We start from the raw sequence: 20671 nt of genomic DNA on the forward strand, positions 1-20671 counted from the left end.
ACTATGAGATCCACACTCCGAGAAGACCAACAACACCACGAACAAGAGCTGAGACTCCTTCCTTGATCACTGAGATCGCTGATCAATCACAACTTGGATTGAACAATGAATCCCCTTAGCTTCTTCTTTTTCTCACGGTTGTTTTACTCACTCTCTCTTGATTGAATGAATGAAGATTCTGTTAAAACTGAACTAACTCACGTGTGGGAAGTTGTGAGCTTATATACTTAACCTTCAACTGATTCTTGGGTGTGAATAATCTCATGCACATGAGCCCTCACAAATGCTCACGTACACCCTCAACTAAACCCATCTCATGCATGCTCAATCCGCTGTATTTTGATGTTGTGATACGCACCCCCATGTAACAACTTGGAAGTTGAATTCCATGATTGTTTACAAATGAATATACTAACAAAAGTCATTGATTTTAATATAAAAAAATAAAGCTAAAGTAACAAAAGCCATTGATTTTAATATAAAAAAATAAAGCTAAAGTAATTTTACTTCCAAATAATACACATCTACTACTATTTTCCCATAAATCTAAATCAATTGGACATATACTAATTGACTAATTTTTTATAATTATAAAATTGATCAACCATACTTTTTAGATTTTTGTGACAATTTACCATATGCTATTTATAAAGTAGTATTGGATAGTGAATATCTTGGAAAATCAAAAGTTGTGTGTGAGAAATAATGGTAGAATTATAATTTATACGAAAATTTATTTCAGAATTGGAGAGTTCCATTTTGTTCCCTTTCCGCAAACCAAAACAGTGTCCCAAAAATCCCTTGAATCTCAAATCAGAACCCTACGCCGATGAAAAACACCAATTTCTACGCTTACAGAAGCCCCGCCGTCGATTACGACGACGACGAAGACAACGATTTCGACGACAATGAAGACAGCCCCGACAAGTCCTTCGCCCAAAACGGCAATTTCTACAATTTCGACAACTCTAAGCGCCACCCTAAGAAGCGAAAGCTCGAATCCTTCGTCTCCAACTACGAATTCGCCCCACACAGCGAGTCCTGGACCGAAGACGAGATCTTCGGCCTGCTCGAGGTCTGGGGGGAGCGCTACGTAGAGCTCGGCAGGCGCAGCCTTCGCGCCGAGGACTGGGTCGACGTGGTGGAGAAGGTCACCGAGATGAGTGGGCGCGAGAGGACGGAGGGGGAGTGCAGGAGCCAGTTGGATATGCTGAAGAACAAGTACAAGAAGGAGATGGTGAAGGTGGAGAGCGGGAGTGCCAGCAAGTGGGTGTTTTTTAAGAAGATGGATGCTTTGCTGAGCCTCAGGGCCCGAGGGTATGGCGGTTTGGGGTGTGGTTTGGATTCCGGGGAGTACGTGTTTATGAATCCGAGGGTGTATTTGGACATGTCGAATGTGTTGGATGAGATGAGAGATAGCCCGGGGCAGTCGGATGAAGATACCGATGAGGATGGGGGTGAGGACGGGGAGGAGGATTTGAGTGGGGACGATATGGTGGATGGGGAGTCTGCTAGAATGTTGGCCAATTCGATTCAGAAGTTTGGAGAGGTGTATGAGAAGATTGAGGAGAGTAAGAGGATGCAGATGGTGGAGTTGGAGACACTGAAGCAGGATTTTCAGAGGGATTTGGAGTTGCAGAAGAAGCAGATTGTTGAGCGAGCGCAGGCGGAGATTGCTAAAATTCGTGAAATGGATGATGACGAGGATGAGAACACTGATACTTCTGCTGAGAATTTTGGAGATTGATATGGTAATTTTTCAGCTCAACATATGAGTGGTTATGGAAGCTTAATGCTCTCTCAGTTTATTCGTGAATTTGTCTGTTTTTGGTGGCCTTTGAGTTTATAGTATAGTTTACTTATTGATGAATGAAGGTATTAAGATGAAAACTATCCAAAATATTATTGAATGGCAATGCTCTTAATGCTCTATCAATTTACTCGTGAATATTTTGTCTGTTTTGGTGGCCTTTGAGTTTATAGTATAGTTTACTTATTGATGAATGAAGATTTTGAGATGAAAACTATCCAAAATATTATTGAATGGCAATGCTCTTTAAATTTCCTCGACTTCGAAAATTGCATTATCTGTATTGATGTTTGTTCCTGGGTTCACATTTTTTGTTTCTTATAAATTTTCACTATATTAGTTCGTGCAATTATCCATTGTTTGAAAATTGAAATTAGAGAAATATTTAAATTAGTAAGCTGGTGACGCTAAATGGAATGAGTTGTCTTTGTTAATCTTTCTCGTATTTCCTAATGTTGTATTTCTCAAACTTTGATCTTATTATTTTCTGGGACTGTCTGTCAACTTACCTTTTAGCTTAGTTTATTGGATAATCATCATACTGTGCTATGGAATTTAAAACAAATAAGAAAAGGGAAAAGGAAGATATCCCTTATGTAGGATGAGATGATGCTCAATTTTTGTTCATAGCTGTAGGAATACAGTTTACCTTACATATAGATTGCTGAGAGAATGCATTAGGCTGCTTCATAGCTGGTTTTATATGAATGGTTATACTTACAGCAACTAGTTCTCTTCATAAAGAATTGATAAAAAGATCTTATAGAATGAGTCAATGAAAGTGCTCTTTCACAATTCCAATTACTTTGCATCAGTGACTCTCTCTATGGTAATCAGTGTGTTGCCAGAGCAAAAATAAAATATGAAAATAATGCTTCGCAAAGTATTATAGTTCCTTTTTAATTTTGTAACTTCCTTTACTTCCCTTAAGAAATGGAGGAATGCATTAGCAGGGTAATGCGTCTGATGAAGTGTTAAATCAACAAACATTTTAGTTTTCTGATTCAGTAATTTTATCTGTTTTCAGAAGTTAAGCAGTGTGTTCACAGCACTTTCCTTCTAGTACTGTGCAGCATAGCGCCTTTAGCTTTCCTTTTACTTTTTTTACCCAGTTATTTGTAACCTGTTGTTATTTTATTTCCTTTTACAAATATCACTCTCCCTTTTCCTTAGATTTGATAAAACTTTCATTTTATCCTGTAAATGTGGACTCTAAGCTCTGCCGAGGTGTGACTGGGCTGCAAAAAATCCATGACATTCAACAACTGCAGTACTTCAGCCATTGGATTGGAAGTGTGCAAGTGTTTGAATTCCAACAACCACTAATGTTTCGTTAACTAATACAATCAATAAGAGAGATGGTTTTCGTTATCCAGTTTTGTATGGTGGGAGAACTATGACTGGTTAAGAATGTGAAGCCGCCCTGCCGTATTACAATTTACAAGCTGTTGGTAGTTGCTTAAATAGTGTCATAGTGATGTCACTAGTTGGGCCTACATACCCCGGTAGTAGCTGTTCTTACAACTATGACATTACCATGTATAGCATCAGGCTAGATTTGTATGATCCTTATATCGCTCATTATGTGATTTAAATGATACTAATTGTCAAGTGCTTGAGTTGCCACAATAGAGTTTTTCTACATTCGCTGCCAACATCCTGACATTTGTAAATTTATAAACATTGAATACACCCTGTGCCCAACTTTCCGTATGACAGTGAGAGTGAGCATGCAACCACGGAGAGTCTTTAGTAGATTTCAATGGATCAGCTGTTCCAGCTCAATAGATTGAGTGTGTTAGAACCACTATGATAAGTTTTTCTTCTTTGATCCATGAAGTGTTAAAATGGCTGTAATTTTACAGATTTACAGTGCTTGGCTGTCGCGGAGTTTTCACTACTCACAGTCACACCAATTCATAAATAGATCATTTATTCCGTATTAGGGGTTGGTAAATTTCTGCAAAAAGTTGTTCCACACTTGGCTGGGCCTTTTCATCCTAGTCCAACTATGGCTTATAAGTAGCTTGTTGATCTGTGGGGTTTGCTGATAATATGGTTGTCATGCCATCTTACAGAGAAGTAAAGTTTGTCTTACTTGTTGCAGTTTTCCTGGTCGGTGAAGGTGACAAGTCGAACCCTGGTGAAGAAGCCATGTGATTACTCCATGCGCAGTATAATGGTGCATATGCAGGTAAGTTTATTCCGGCAGTACTAGACTCTTAGATGGGGTTGGACAATTGAATCCGGCCATTGGTTTTAGGTGTAGCCAATATCTCCATGTACGTTTAAATAGTAAACTCGAGGCAGTTTTGCTGTTGCAGGCTGCATATTTTATGTCTAGAAGGATGGATCCTCGTTGTAATATGCTAAGATGTTGTCAATATTTCTAGGTTAAAAAACTTGGTTCCAGGTTACATTTACTTCAGAGTTTTATTCTAAATCTCATATACACTATTTTTCATGAGAGAGAGAGATGTTTTGTGCTGATGACGTTTATAAAAATCCAATAATGAATAATGTCCTTCACAAGACACATCTTTCGTGATGGACTAGTTTATTCAGTTCCAATTTTCTCTAATCTACACAAATGTATTGGCTGGATAAGTTATTTTGGTAACTCGTCAAATTACAAGGAAAAAAAGGTGACTCAGTCAAATTTAAAAAAGCCAACCTAATCATACAGAGTTTCGTACAGTATACACATTTCACCTAATTGCACCGGGTTACTAAAAGTAATTATCAAAACTTATTATAATAATTTTCATTAAATAAAATTATTATAAATGTTTAAAGGGTTATTAGAACACTCACTATGCACAGGCCACAAATGAACAAGCCTATAATGTTATGATACTCACATTAGATTGGGATAGTCTTTTGTGAGTCACTCTTAGCAACTTAAATATTACTCCATTTGTCTCTTATACATTATTTTATTATGGATGTTTCACTTTAATTGACACATTTTTAAAAATAGAAAGTCATTGCATCTAACTTACTATTCCTTCTATTTTAATTCTCTCTTTACTCAACTTACAAAATAAAACTGCAATTAAAATCTCGTCCTGAATAAGAAATGTTCACTTAGAGTGACAGATTTATCAGGGAAAAATCTTAATAACCTTATAATCAAACTACTAAAATGGAGAGAGGGTGATGCATGATAGATTTTGTCCAATAACTCCACAATCGGACCAAACTTTTTCTATCTATACTTTTTAAATTAATTTTCTAATTTTCAAACATTTATTAAATAACTTTAAATTTTCAAATAAAAATAAAGAATTGAAATTAAAAAAAAAAAAGAAGACTAAAATCCTAAAATTCAATTGGCAAGGAATTGTATTTTGGCGGCAGTTTAATTATCACAAGTTCCAACGAAACGGCTCCATCGTATATCTATGTATTACGCATTTGTGATAAGGGGATTGTATTACCAGTTTATGACCTAAGCTAGCAAGCCCTTCTCACCGGAAATCCAATCCAATATGCAGCGCCAGAAGTCGATACTGTCCTTCCTCAACAAACCGGAGCCCTCCACCGGAGCCAAACCCGCCGTTTCCGACGCAGAAATCACAGGAACCGATACTCCGCCCGAGAAAGTGCCCCGTCGAATATTTCCGGACAGCCGTCCTTCTCTCTTCTCCACCATTAAGCACAAGTTCGCTAAACCTCACAACTCCACCAGGTGCGCCTGCTCATATTTTTTCTTTTTTGTTGTGTGCCTAGAATTAGATGCTTCACGGAACTGTTTGGCATTTCTGTGATATTTTATGTTGATTCTCTGTGTTTAGTGTGAGTGCCCTGGCGCGACGCTCTTCGTTATACTTTATGCTCTTCCGTACCAGCTTTAGCCTTTTTTTTGCTGTAATTCAATGATCCTGCTGTTTTCCCCCTATCTTTTTCGACATTGATTTGTATTGGCTCGTGGTATGTGAAAAAATGAAGTCTGATAGCATGACTGGAGATTTATATGTAAGTGTATGCTAGCAGTTGTGGACGGATAAAAAAGAAAAGATGTATTCCCCCATGAATAGCTACTATGCGTGTTATGGAGGACAGTTACTGAGTTTTGTTCAGCGTATTTTTCTATTTTTTTCTCTCTTTGCTCTAATGTTTTTGCGGTAAAAGGTGATTAGGAAATTGCAGATATGGAATACTGGTAACTGGTTTGGTCAGGGGTGTGAAAGCAATGAGGACTTTGGGTACAATTGTAATATATGATCTTTACTGGTGCAAAGCTCACTTTTAAAGTGGAATGCGTGTTTGCAGTTAACTAGTCTCTTTTTTTTAATTTTTGTAAGTCATCTATACGTCTGATGAAATCTATTTTTGGACACATTAAGGGTGAAAATAATTTCAGCATGCTCTGGGTTCATGTTCAAGTACAATATTTTAATTTTATTTTGGTGCAACATGCAGGTGTGATGGGGTGAAAATTTTACTATTCAGTCTCTCCCCCTCAGCTTTGATGCATCAGAGGATTCAGGAAATGGACATTTGGCAGTCTCCAAGCATCCCAGTGAACAACATGCGTTAAATTCCAGCAGAACAGTGTTTCCTGAAGGGGACAAAGGTTCTTTGCTCCTAAAAAATTTGGAGGATGACCTTCCTGGCCCAGAGACGCCAGGCATGAGACCGCTCGTTCCTAGGGTAAAACGAGTGCAAGAGGATGTCTGTAATTTTGAGGCGAAGGCTGATTTTTCTTTGCAAGATAATAGGAAGAGAATGAAACTTGAGCAAGCTTCTGATGTTTCAAAGAAAATTTATGATGTGGATTCAGATACAATTAGCAAGTTTGAATGGTTGCATCAATCCCAAATCAAGGATGCCAATGGAAGAAAGCCGGCACACCCTCTTTATGATAAGAGGACACTTTACATCCCTCCTGATGCACTGAGAAAGATGTCAGCATCTCAAAGGCAATACTGGGATGTCAAATGCCAGTATATGGACGTGATTCTCTTCTTTAAAGTGGTCAGTATCATTTTTGTTCCATCTTCATTTTCAGTTTGCATAGAAAGTGATTCCTACTCTATGTTTCATGTCTATTATTTTATGGTGTTCTTGATTATTTTTTATACCTGAGAACCCTCCATGTGCTGAGTAACTTTCTGGATTAGACAAAATGCACGTATAAGAAGATACTTAGCAATAGATTAATTTTTGTTTGGTTCTTTAATCACAATCCCTAACTACAATATATGATTTTGAAATACTAAGTCATCATAGGAGCTACATGTTTTTATCCCATAAATTGCCATCGTAGGAAGTGTATAATGTTACTTCCTTGATGTTCTTTTTACAAAACTATCAAAGTTCTACAAATAATTTTTGTTAACACTCTTCATCTATGAGTTATGGCATTCTTTAACAGTAGTATCATCACTCTGTACAGGGAAAGTTCTATGAGCTCTATGAAATAGATGCTGAAATCGGTCATAAGGAACTCGATTGGAAAATAACACAAAGTGGTGTGGGGAAGTGTCGACAAGTGAGCTCAATGCCTTCATCTTATGTTTACATGCCAATATGGATATTTCTGTAAGCCTGATGCCGTAAAAGATTTCTCTCATCCATAAACCTAATCTCTCCATAAATTATTGCTTTTTTCCTTAGGTTGGTGTATCTGAGAATGGAATTGATGATGCTGTTCAGAAGTTGATAGCTCGTGGGTATGAACAATTCCCCACTTATGCATTGATTCCTTTTAAAATTATGTGCTATATCTGATGGTGAAAATAACTTGGCTTTGATATTTGTCTACCGATTCTACACCTTATTCTTCAGGACCCTTCTATAGTGAAAAGTAAATTGGTATAACATTTTAATTTCTTGCATAAAGCACCATCAGTTGAGGATATCTGACACTTTGTACTGATTTACCAGTATATTGTAAGATTAAAAAGCTACTTTATAAATTGTTAGAAGGTAACAACCTAACTATGGAAACTAATATAATGCCATTGCTTCTGTGGCATCCTTTCCGGAAGGTACAAGGTTGGTCGAATAGAACAGTTGGAGACCTCAGAGCAGGCGAAATCCAGGGGTTCTACATCTGTAAGTACCTCAAAAACTTTTATTTATACAATGTTCTGTCCACCCGCTGGAGATCAAGTATTGTATCATGCTGTTGTTGTCTTAGCTATGAGCAATTTACCTCTCTGCATTTCCATCGATATGATGAAATGAAATAGGGCATCTGAAAAGTTCATTTTTGAGTCATGTAGCTAGAGAATGTCAGAAGTGCAACCACTTCCAACTTTAAACTGAAAAATACACACTTAATATGGAGTGATGATGATAACAGGGCTTTTAAAATGATTGCTGTCTCCTTGATTTGATTATACGAACACTTCTGTAAATGACCTTGTGAGGTTGGAAGGGTGGTGGTAAAAAACTTAGGATGTGCAGATGTGGCTGCACATACTTGAGGCTTTTTGTCCCCCACTCCCTCCCATCCTTTTTGTTCTTTTTTTCTCCTCCACATAGAATTTCCAAAATTTTCCATTCTTTTTATGGTAAAACTAATGAGAGTTGGTTTGTAAAGGTTATTCGACGAAAGTTGGTTCATGTGCAAACTCCTGCAACCACTATTGATGGCAATATTGGTCCTGATGCAGTTCATCTTCTTGCTATAAAGGAGGTTAGATGTTTTGCTTTTCCTATATATTTTTTTTCTTCATCAAGATCGAATATTATTTGCAACATATTATTGCTACCTATAGACGTAAAATTAAGATTTGCTGCTTGCTTATGCTGCCTGTTTGCATCCAGGGTCGTATGCTGGAAGATGATTCGATTCTGTTTGGGTTTGCATTTGTTGATTGCGCTGCATTACAATTTTGGGTTGGTTCTATCAGGGATGATGCTTCATATGCAGCGGTGGGGGCTTTGTTAATGCAGGTATGCCTTCTAACTAGTGTTGAGTGTTCTATATAAGATATTGGTGTATATGCATTTTTTTATAACATAATGTATCTTATATTACTTTCAATTTCTCCTTAGGTGTCTCCTAAGGAAATTATTTTTGAAGGACAAGGTAAAAGTGTTCTATATACAAGATTAATGGGCATGAAATTTTCTTTACATCTTACTGATGTGTTTTATCTATATTCTCTATTATAGGGCTGTCTAAAGATGCTCAAAGAGCTCTCAAGAAGTTAAATTTGACAGGTTATAAATCATTTTATCATGTTATCACATGCATCATTTTTCTTGTCTCATGTGAAATTCTCTACATCCTAGTTTGCTTAATTAATTATCTTTGCATGAACTCTCACATGCTGAAACCATCCTTTTCTCACAGCTTGGTTATTTTGTCTGTCTTGTTTTCTTATGCTATCTTATCCTTCTTTTCCTTTTTGTAGAAGAAATTTATAAACAAATTTTCTGTCTTTGGCTGTTAGGAAATAATTTTCTTTTATCATTCCAGTTGAACAATTTTTTTCTGAATTGTTCATCCACATGATTTTCTTTCCTTGCTTATAGGTTTTAGATGCTTTACATGCTCAGTCAACATCACGTGGATAGTCTTATCAAAGTTGTTTGTTAGATAACTGTATAGTTGTAACAACGCTACTTAAATAACTATAAGTACCAAACAAGCAAGTGGAAATTTTATATATTCTCTAATATCTTCAGGATCAACTTCATTCCAATTGAATGCAAGTGACTCTTTTGGAGATGCCTTTGAAATTAGAAGTATTATTGATTCAAACAAGTACTTCGCTGGGTCTTCTGATTCATGGAAGCAAGTTCTTGATGGAGTTGTGCACTGTGATCTTGCGTTGTGTGCCTTGGGGGGACTTATTAGTCATCTATCAAGATTGATGGTAAAGAGATGTTTTTTTGTCTGAATTGTGTGCTAAGATTAGAATTTAATTTGTTTCCTACTTATTAACAGCTTTTTGTTTATGATTTTTCCAGTTAAATAATGTCATCCGTAATGGAGATATTTTTTCTTACGAAGTTTATAAGGGTTTCCTTAGAATGGATGGTCAGACTCTGGTAAATTTGGAGGTCTTTAATAATAGTGCGGATGGTAGCCAATCAGGCTAGTGACTCTCTCTCTCCCCCCATCTCCCTCTCCCTCTCCCTCTCTCCCCACCCTCTCTAGTATGTGATATGCATTGATATATCTACAGGCACTCTGTACAAGTATCTTGATAATTGCATAACTTCATCTGGGAAACGGCTCTTAAAGAATTGGATATGTCATCCCCTTCAAGATGTAGACAAAATAAACAAAAGGCTTGATGTAGTTGAAAACATGATGGCAAATTCAGAAATCGTCTCACACATTGCCCAATTACTTCGCAAGCTTCCAGATGTAGAAAGGTTACTCGGACGTGTAAAGTCGAGCTTTCAATCTTCTTATGTACTTTCATTGCCCTTACTTGGTAGCAAGTTACTGAAACAGCGAGTAAGCACTTTTTTCCTGACACTGATTCATTCTTTCTTTTTGCTCCCTAACTTTGCTTACTTTGGAGAGAGTACGGGAGCATTTATTTTTCCCTCACTTTTTAAAGTCACCTTTCTGTACCCTGTCTTTGAAAAATTGACACGACAAAGTTCCACACAAGTTCTTAGCTTCTGTATTTTCTGAATGGTGGCCATTGCTTATTCCCCTAATTGGCTTTAACATTTTTTTCACTATTGAATATTGATGGATGACTTATTTAAAGTGTGGGTTTCACTAGTAGCTCTAAGAATCACACGATCACAGCCTTCTCTTTTTGTCTAGTATGAGTACACTTGATTCTAGGTTATACTTCAGCTTCTAACAGTATTGAGGTAATTGTCTCCTTAATTCAATAATTTATGTTGCCTGATAAATTGTAATTCTTCAAAAATCACAGTAAATGTTTGGAGTACCTATAAACTATAAAGTATACCTACAAAACATACCACTTTACAATATTGTGCAAACACGTACTTCCTTTTGCAGCTAACTGTCTTTGTATTTTTGCATTGCTAACTATCTTTAAGTTTTCTCGTGTTGCTACTCAATTTGTCCTATTTCAACTTAGCATATCCAGCTTTTGTATATCATAGGTTGCATTTTATAAAAAATTCAGAACTTATATTTAACACATAATGCCTTGAAATAATCAAATATGAACCATGCTTCCACAGCTAAAAGCTTTTGGATCTCTTGTAAGAGGACTGCGAATCGGAATGGAAATGCTAATGCTATTGCAAAACGATGAAGTCATGACTGCATCATTGTCAAAAGTTATAACTGTTCCTGTTCTAAGTGGCAGCGGGGGGCTTGATGAATACCTTTCTCAGTTTGAAGCAGCAATTGATAGCGAATTCCCCAACTACCAGGTCTGCTTTGTTGATTTCTCGACATAGTTATGCATTTAAAGTTATATAAATTATTTTTTCGTGCTTTTTCACTGTTCTTTATCCTTGGGATCTTACTCAGTCTTGATACTTTTTATGTATACCGATGCTTATGTCTTGGAAAATAAAATCTCAGGAAAAATTTGGTCAATGAAATTAATTCTTGATCTAATTCTCAAAACATTATTATAAGCATGAAATACTGGAATGAAATTATTTAGAAAGTTTCCAAAACATTACAAACATACAATAAATCTCTGTGAATGCCCTCTGGAGTGTTTAGTTGCAAATATATATGCTATTCTGGGAATTTTTGTGGTGTTCTTATAATGCTTTCTGGTCTCATTGTTTTCTTAGTTATGTCAACCATTAAGCAACGATGCTGATTAAGATCCCTCTTTATTTTTCTCTCCCAGCACCATCTGCAAAATGTCTAAATATCTCAAGCATTTATTTTCTTGCTTTTAGACTGAAATATGACCTCAATAATGTTCTGCTGGCTGCTGGGTCTTGGAATAATCTTTGCGTCAGTAATAGGGAACTGTTGAAGTCTATTCCTTTTTTTCTTTTCTCCCTTAAAACTACTTTGAATTCTGATCCATTGCCAGATAATAGTAATACCAAGTTTCTGCCAACTTCTTTGCCTTGTATTTATCTTCGATAGATGCTGAAATATATGACTAGTATGCAATTCATATAATTTCATTCTCAATGCTACTAGTTATTCTCCCTTCCTTTCTCTTTTGCTTGCTCTATCATGATTTTATTTACTAGTTGCCTTGATCCGTAAGAGTAAGCCTTGTGGAAAGTAATATCTTTATATTGGTAAGTTTTCCTTTTTTTGTGATGACAGGACCATAATGTTACAGACTCGGAGGCTGAAACATTAACTATTTTGATTGAGTTACTTGTCGAGAAGGCAGCTCGGTTGTCTCAAATGATACATGCCATAAATTGCATAGATGTATTAAGATCTTTTGCTGTGTCTGCGATTTCTTCTTGTGGATCGATGTGTCGACCTAATGTTTTGCCCCACGCCACCGTTACTAACTCATTCATGGCGAAAAACCAGATACTTCATATGGAAGGGCTATGGCATCCTTATGCCCTTGATGAGAATGGGGGGGCACCTGTACCCAATGATATTATTCTTGGAGAAGATGGTAGTAGTTGTACTCCAGTGACATTGCTATTGACCGGGCCAAATATGGGTGGGAAGTCAACACTCTTGCGTGCAACTTGTCTGGCTGTTGTACTGGCACAGGTTTGTTTTGTTAGTCAGGAATTGGTGGAAGCATGCAGCTTCATCTCAGTTTCATAATATCATTGCTTAACAACAAGTGTTTCTGTTCCACAGTTAGGTTGTTATGTGCCGGGCAGAACATGCACTCTATCAGTTGTCGACATCATATTTACCCGGCTTGGTGCAACGGATCGTATTATGACTGGCGAGAGTAAGTTTCTTCATTTAGTAGTGTACCTTTTCTTGGATGAAGAATCCCGAAAGCTAAAACTTGTGATTGTAGTAAAAATTACATGGTAATTGTGACAACACGTGTCTGAGAATAATGAATACGAACAACATATATCGATGGAAGAAAAAGGCTATTGTAGAAATATGTCAAATAATTTGTGTTCTGCCTATCTTGGATCTATTTGTCACTAGTACATTCCTGACTCAATCACACGATCCTGATGATAATATGAAGTTGATTTGTTTGATATAGGACTGAAACTTTAGTAGTGAGTTTTAATATCACTCAGATAAATTATTCATAGAAAGTGACTTGATGATTCATGATTATATCTCTAGAATTCCCAAGAGACGAATTCTAGGTTGCTTTTGAGAGTTTGAGTTGATACTATTACTTCTTGTGATCGCTATCGTCCTCACAGAAATAAACTCTGCCAGTTAGAATTGATAATCCGAAATAGTTCCTGCATGTGATTGGCCTCAAGGTGTTTGCAGTCTACAATACTAATGCAGAACTAGATGCTTATGGCAGACAGATTTGAAAGTCCAATTTTCTCTACTATTTAATTTTGGTTTTGCTGGAGAACTATTCTTCTGATATAGTTCTGCAAGAAACATAACATTCAAAAGATGTTGATGAAGCTTCTTCCTACTAATGTAGAGATAAAAACATCTTTCTGTAGGTACCTTCCTAATCGAGTGCACGGAGACAGCATCAGTTTTGCAAAATGCTACTAAGAATTCTCTGGTTATTCTTGACGAATTGGGTCGAGGAACTAGTACTTTTGATGGATATGCTATTGCCTATGCTGTGAGTTGCCCATCCTCCATTTGGTTAACATATCTGCCAACACAATGTTTTAAAAACTATGTGGAAGTCAGTTACTTGTTTTTTGCGTGCGCTCACCAATATTTTGTCCAGGTGTTTCGTCATCTTGTGGAGTCAGTCAACTGCCGATTGTTATTTGCAACACATTATCACCCTCTAACAAAGGAGTTTTCAGCCCATCCTCACGTAAAACTGCAACATATGGCATGCTGTTTTGATCGGACTTCTGACACATCATCAGAAGCCGACCAAAAGCTGATTTTCCTCTACCGGCTGGCCTCTGGAGCGTGCCCACAGAGTTATGGAATGCAAATCGCAGCTATGGCTGGAATTCCAAACACAGTGATTCTAGCAGCCTCAAAAGCAAGACAAGTCATGAAAGAAATTGTGGGAGAAAGCTTCAAGTCAAGCGAGCAGAGGGAGAATTTCTCGACGTTGCATGAAGAGTGGCTGAAATCAATTCTATCTATTTCGAAGACAAAGGAAACTGATTTTGACGACGATGCGTTTGATTTCTTGTTTTGCCTGTGGCATGAGCTGAAAAGATCTCTCAAGGAGAACTGATGACGAGAAGGAACACGTCCTCAGCCTGCCTCGTAAATTCTTCCTGCTGCTGTATGTATGTTATTATGCACTTTCATCATCTACTGAATTCAAGTGTCGACTATGTGAAGGGGTCTTTCTTTTCTTAGGTATGTCACACTCTTGAAATATGCTATATAATCTCTATCTTTATGTAAATGTTTCTTCACCTTTGATTGGCTCTAGCATAGATAAAGAGAGTGTAGGTGAAATCAGTTTTCTCTATTCGAAGACAGGGGGGAAACTGATGATGCGTTTGATTCATTATCAGAATTGTAGAGGTTCTAGTACATAAATATATGGATACATAAGATTAGAGCCAAGGAGAGTTGTGAATGGGCATGGCCACAGATTTTGTCTGAAGGTAACTCTCGAGAGACTCCATTCCCATATCTCTTCCAAAACCACTCATCTTATAACCTCCGTAAGGAAGAGTATCACTAAATGCAAAGTAGCAGTTTATCCACACTATCCCCGCACGAATAGACCGAGACACCGTGTTCGCAATGTTCAAATCGTTGGTCATCACACCTGCTGCCAGCCCATACTTAGTCGCGTTCCCTCTCTTGATCGCTTCCTCCACGCTCCTGCGCCACCACAATTTTTAATCTCCTAATTCTACTTAAATTTTACTTAAATCACCATACCACAGAGTTACTTACTTGAATTTCATAAGTGACATCACAGGTCCAAATATTTCTTCCTTGGCTATAGTCATATCATCCTAAAATCCCCAAATGGAGTATATATTTATAACCATACAAGTATACTTAGTTGTATAGTATTTGAATTTGGAATACTTACTGTTACATCAGTGAAAATTGTAGGCTCAATGTAGTAGCCTTTGTTGGCTGCAGGCTTACCACCTGTTAACAAAGTGGCTCCTTCCTTTTTCCCAATTTCTATGTACGAAAGAATCTTGTTGTATTGCTTCTCATCCACTTGGGGGCCTTGATGAACATTTGGATCGAATGGATCTCCGACCACCCACGATTCGACCTTCTCCAACAGCTTAACTACAAACGCGTCGTATATCCCTTCTTGAACAAAAACGCGCGTACCAGCAACACATATTTCCCCCTGGTTAAAGCAATGGGTGAGAATTGGGATGATGAAATGATAAAAAAGATGACGAATATAGGTATCGGATTTGCCTTGTTGTATGTAATCGCACGCCAAGCAAGATCGGCAACTTTATCGATATCAACATCGTCGAATATAATGAAAGGCGATTTCCCTCCAAGTTCTAGCGTCACAGGTTTTAGGTTAGTGGCAGCGGCCGCCTGCATCACCAGACGCCCTACTTCCGTCGACCCTGTGAAACTAACCTGACACACAACATGATTTTTGGTGTGTAGTCTACACATTAAAAAAATATACAAAAAAAAACCTGACACACAACATGCGCATCAATACTGCTGACAGAAATCCATAAGTTCGATTCTAAAACCAATTGGTGATACCGTGATAGGAGTGACTCATGATACTTATATAAGTAGTTTCAGTTCTTTCATTACACTGATGTGAAATATTGTTATACATAATTTTTGTTTCTTTAATTTTACCAAGAAATGCATGAATGGATGATGACCTTGTCTATGTCCATGTGGGAGCTTACTGCAGCGCCAGCAGAGTGGCCATACCCCGTCACCACATTCAACACTCCATCAGGGAGGCTAGCCTGCACGCACGCATGGAAAATCAACGAATGTGACAAATGTGTAAGCAATAAAAAAAAGTCTAACCAGCTTGGCCAAATGGGCGAGGAAGAGGGCGGAGAGAGGGGTCTGCTCGGCGGGCTTGACGACCATGGTGCAGCCTGCGGCCAATGCGGGGCCCACCTTCATAGTGAACATTTGGGAGGGGAAGTTCCAGGGTATGATAAGCCCCACCACCCCTATGGGTTCCCGAAGCGTGTAGCCGTGTAGCTGCCCGGACATCTTCAATGTCGATCCGTGAATCTTGTCGGCTGCGCCCGCGTAGTACCGGAGCTTCTCGGCCGCGTTAGGGATCTCGACGAGCTTCCCCAAGCTGTATAGCTTCCCGGCGTCGAGACTATCAAGTGCTGCCAATTCTTCCATGTTTTGGTCGATCAAGTCGGCAAACTTGAGCATCATTCTTCTTCTTTCCTGTAAGTTTATTTGGAAAAAGTTTTGTTTTTTCGACGATTAAACTAATTAATGAAGCTATAAAGTTGTAAAAAAATAAAAAATGGTAAATGAAGTTACGGAAGGAGGGAAACGAGGCCATGGGCCATTGTCAAAAGCATGGCGAGCAGCTTTCACAGCCAAATCAATATCATCTTTATCCCCTTCTGCTATTTTTGCTATTACTTCTCCATTTCTTGGATCTATTGTCTCAAATGTTTTCCCTGTTTTTCGTTCACAATTTTACCATCAATTCAGTATTTTACACAAATTACCACTACAAAAATATTGAACAGGGTATTTTTCATATTGTTTCTCAACTAAACTAACTAGTATTGAAAATGGTCACACACACTATTGAGATAAATGTCATTCAAATCATAATTTTTCGTTCGTTACTAATCAATTTCAAACCTTTTGAACTAAAATACCTATATGGAGTAAATCATAACTTTCATGTATTTTTTGCAATTGTCTCCTTTCAAATATGACGTGACAACATCACAATAATATTGATTTGGATAAAACAACATCATTCAATTTTTATAGTTAATTCAAACAATACCGATTTATCTGAAACAATGTAATTTTATTGACCAAAATAAGATCATTGTAAAAAATTGGAAAAGTTATTATTATGTTCTAATTTAAAAAAATATGGAATTGATCATGAATTAAGAAATATTACTCCCCTAAAATTTGGCACCATTTGACCCGACACAGATTTTAAGAAATGTAATAGAAAGTGAGTTGAAAAAATTAGTGACATGTAGATCCTACTTTTATTTATTAGTTTTTAAATAAAATATTAGTGGGAATGAGTTAGTAGAATGTGAGGTCTACTACCAAAAATAGTAAAAGTGAAAGGTGATAAATTTTTAGGGACCGACGAAAAAGGAAATAAGTGACAAATTTTCAGGAACGGAGGGAGTATAATTTATATAAAAAAATATAAGTAGACTATTTTTATCCAATGGTAAAACGACAAAATTAGCATTTTTTGTTTGAGATTCAGTCATATTAAAATATTTTACCCAAAACAATCTCTTGGAAAATAGTACTTCCTCCATCTCTCATTTAAGATGTTCACATTTTTAAGTGATACGGATCTTAGAAGTGGTTGTTAGATTGAGTAAGTAGAGAGAAAAAAATAGTTGAATATTTTAATAAGGAGAAAAGAGAGATGGATTTGTTTTCAAATATAGAATATTCATAATTTGAATGAGACAAACTAAAAACAAAATGAACATCTTAAGTGAGACAGAGGGAGAGGGAGTAAGATTTTTCTAATCTACATATATGTCCGGACTACACTATCCAACTAACATAATCAAGCAAATTAGCTAGCTTTAAAATAGCATTATTACCAACTAAGCAATGGTTTACCTTCATTTAATATCTACTACAATTAAAGTTGCTGAGGTGTCAGTCTAAAAAATATAAATTACCATACGATCAAGACATAAATCAACCATCAGTTTGGTAAGTCTAGAACCTTACTTTTATTGCCTATGTTAATATAGCCCTCTATCCTCATTAACCTCAATTTAAGTATACACCAAAATTTAAAATTAAATGAAATTAACTGTCCACGAAGCAATTTCCAACTCATGCGGATCATTCGAGGTTCTAAATTGAAATGTTTTCTATACATCCCAATTTATGTGAGTGCTCCTTGCAATTTTTAATACTCTGTATCGCAGTTCGTCATGTATTGCTTCGTTTATGATAAAATTGAGAGGTGTAATCAAAATGATAACTAGCTTAATGTGATAACTTTGATAACTAATCAACTCAATAAATTTAAAAATATCAATGGAACGATATTAGTATGTCAACATAAATTTAGATTCACAATAGAAAATAAATATCTAAGACAAGCATAAGGATATCTATATAAATGTGTGTTGACATACTAATATCACTTTGTTGACATTGTTAATATATTGTGTTGATTAGTTATCAAAGTTATCACATTAAGCTATTTATCATCCAAACACAATCCTGCATAGATAATTTTAGGAGTATAACATTATTATCACAATGGGTGCATAAACTAAGTATAAAATTACAAGAAATATTACAGATATGAAAATAATATCATAATTTACTCTTAAATTAAAATGAAAGACTTGTTGAACAACTAGAAACTGAAAAGAAGAGAGGGAGTACATATATATAATAATCTTGTATTTAGTCGATATTGTTAATCTCAAATTAGAAGTTTTATAAACTCTTAAATTATTTATGAACACAACGTCTAAAAACGGAAGCATGTGATTTATAAAAGTATGACTGTCGGTGCTCGTGTATATTACATTAGTTTTAGCCTAATCAATTGGAATCTCCTTTCTACTTCTTCTTCTTCTTCTTCTCCACACAATGAATTATCCAAAAGGTCAATCAAACGGAAATACACAAATTAATTTAAGCACCTGAAACTAGAGAGGACTGAATCCGGTGATTACTACAATATTAAAAACAAATCTTATGCTTAAAAAAGTAGTACTCCATATCATTCACCAATCAAGATAAAGTGATTTCCATTTGATCCTCTTATATATATAGAGAGAGAGTGGATGTATAGATATACGCGCAGATATATATATATATATATATATATATATATATATATATATATATATATATATATATATATATGAAGAATGTAACCTGAAACGGCGTCGACGAATTGGCCGTCGATGAAAAGCTGTGTAAACTTGATTTTTGGTAGCGCCATTGCTTCTCTCTGTCTCTCTCAAGATGTAGATTAAAGGTTAATGGACCTAAGCTGTCTGCTTTAAATAATAAGGGAGACAGGAGACTGCCAACATAGGCGAGCTGCCTAACGAAACTAATTATAAAGTAAAATTATTAAAATTTGTTAATTTTTTTTAAATACTAGTCATTTATTAGTTGAAATTTGAAAAGAGGAAAAATGGTAGGTCATACTATATAGGATTATAAAACATGAGAATATGGTAGACCAAATAATAACAAAATATTTAACTCATGATAAGAAAACACGAGCCAAATTCAATATTGTGAACAAGATAAATATTTTATATTACTCCAAGATAATCTTCATGATTGTAACATAAATAACATGAAATAAGACGCATTTGCCATTATTGACAATACGTATATATAATTTAGCTACCTTATGTTAACGTATTAATTTCACTACAACTTATGAATGACTAACTAAAATTCATCATCACTACTTATTCATAATGTACTATATATAGCTACCTTATGAATGATTAATTAAAATTGAGGAGTACATATCAAATTTTCATTTCCTTACTCATTTTTAAAAGCCTTTCGATTACATTTTATATGGCAAGTAGTATTAGACGTTTACCTTAGCTTTTGCCTTTACATCTCTCATTTTCCCCAAACAATTGGAACTTGTATTGATTAAGGTGTTTAAGCACCTTCTTCCCAATTTTGCTACCAACTTCTTACTCACCACACTAGTGCAATTTTCCCCATCACTAATGATCTGATAAATTTTAAAGCAGTCACGGTACAAGTTTTCAAATTACAATTTCTGATTGGCTCTCTGTTATGATTGAAATCCCGAAACGATATGAAATCGCGTCGAACGTCGCGGAAGCTTTGCCCGTCGATCAATCCGGCGTCGAATTCTAGGATCCGTGCGTTGTGCACGAGAGAAAAAAACGATAAATTGCGTAAAAAAGGTATTTTTATTTCTTGAGGAAAAGAATGAAGTAGACGCCTATTTATAAGCTAAGGATCCTAGAGTTATTCGACTTCGATCCCGGAAAGGATCAACTAAAATACCTAATTACCTAAAATAAAAGATATAAAATAATTGACGTAAAATAAATACCCTAGCTTAACTAATTACCTAAAATAAAAGACGCCTAACTAATTAAAAAAACTAATCTTGCGACATGCACTCAAACGTGCGACAAAGTCGCCATAGCGCGAAGGCCTTCTCGTCTGCCTTCTCTCCGCTCGATCCCTTCGCGTTGTTTCCGTCCCTCGCTGCTCCACCGGCACGTTGGTGTCGGCGTCCAATTCCACATCTTGCGACGCCCCGCGCTCATTGAGCCTAGCTGACGGGGGTGCCGTAACAACTCCCCCCACCCTCGGAATGCTCCTTGTCCTCAAGGAGAGACGGAAACTTTCTGCGCACCAAGTCCACTGGCTCCCAAGTGGGGCTATCCCCCGAGTCATCCGACCACTCGAGCCGAACCTCCTCTACCGCCGCGCCATCATGCCAAACCGTTCTTCTATCTATGACTCGCACAGGCCGTGCCACTGGCCTACTCATGGCGAATACGGGTGGTAGTTCTGAAGACACCCCGTTGGCCTTCTCCACAAACGGCTTCAATAGCCCTACATGGAACACATTATGCACACGGCTTCCCTCGCGTAGTGCCAACCGGTAGGCCACTTGACCAATACGTTCCAGCACCTCGAAAGGGCCATAATAACGTCGAGAT

General features: G+C 36.8%; 2 protein-coding genes and 1 pseudogene across 2 annotated transcripts; 2 read left to right on the forward strand and 1 right to left on the reverse strand.

The window, feature by feature from the left end:
* The first annotated feature begins 730 nt into the window (after positions 1-730).
* LOC121803123 (trihelix transcription factor ASIL2-like) lies at positions 731-4233 on the forward strand. Its single transcript, XM_042202826.1, has 2 exons — positions 731-1751; positions 3918-4233. The coding sequence occupies exon 1, from the start codon at positions 830-832 to the stop codon at positions 1745-1747; it is 918 nt and encodes a 305-aa protein (XP_042058760.1). The 5' UTR covers positions 731-829; the 3' UTR covers positions 1748-1751; positions 3918-4233.
* A 977-nt stretch (positions 4234-5210) lies between these two features.
* Positions 5211-14208, forward strand: LOC121804803 (annotated as a pseudogene).
* Positions 14209-14284: 76 nt separating this feature from the next.
* Positions 14285-19002, reverse strand: LOC121804802 (aldehyde dehydrogenase family 2 member C4-like). The gene is made up of 8 exons (XM_042204479.1): positions 18870-19002; positions 16278-16420; positions 15795-16178; positions 15641-15730; positions 15204-15377; positions 14854-15129; positions 14712-14773; positions 14285-14636 (listed from the first exon to the last, which is right to left on the reverse strand). Exons 1-8 carry the CDS (start codon positions 18934-18936, stop codon positions 14363-14365), a joined length of 1470 nt encoding a protein of 489 aa, XP_042060413.1. The 5' UTR covers positions 18937-19002; the 3' UTR covers positions 14285-14362.
* Positions 19003-20671: the final 1669 nt, after the last annotated feature.

Source organism: Salvia splendens, chromosome 5 (assembly GCF_004379255.2).
Source record: "Salvia splendens isolate huo1 chromosome 5, SspV2, whole genome shotgun sequence".
Taxonomy (NCBI): domain Eukaryota; kingdom Viridiplantae; phylum Streptophyta; class Magnoliopsida; order Lamiales; family Lamiaceae; genus Salvia; species Salvia splendens.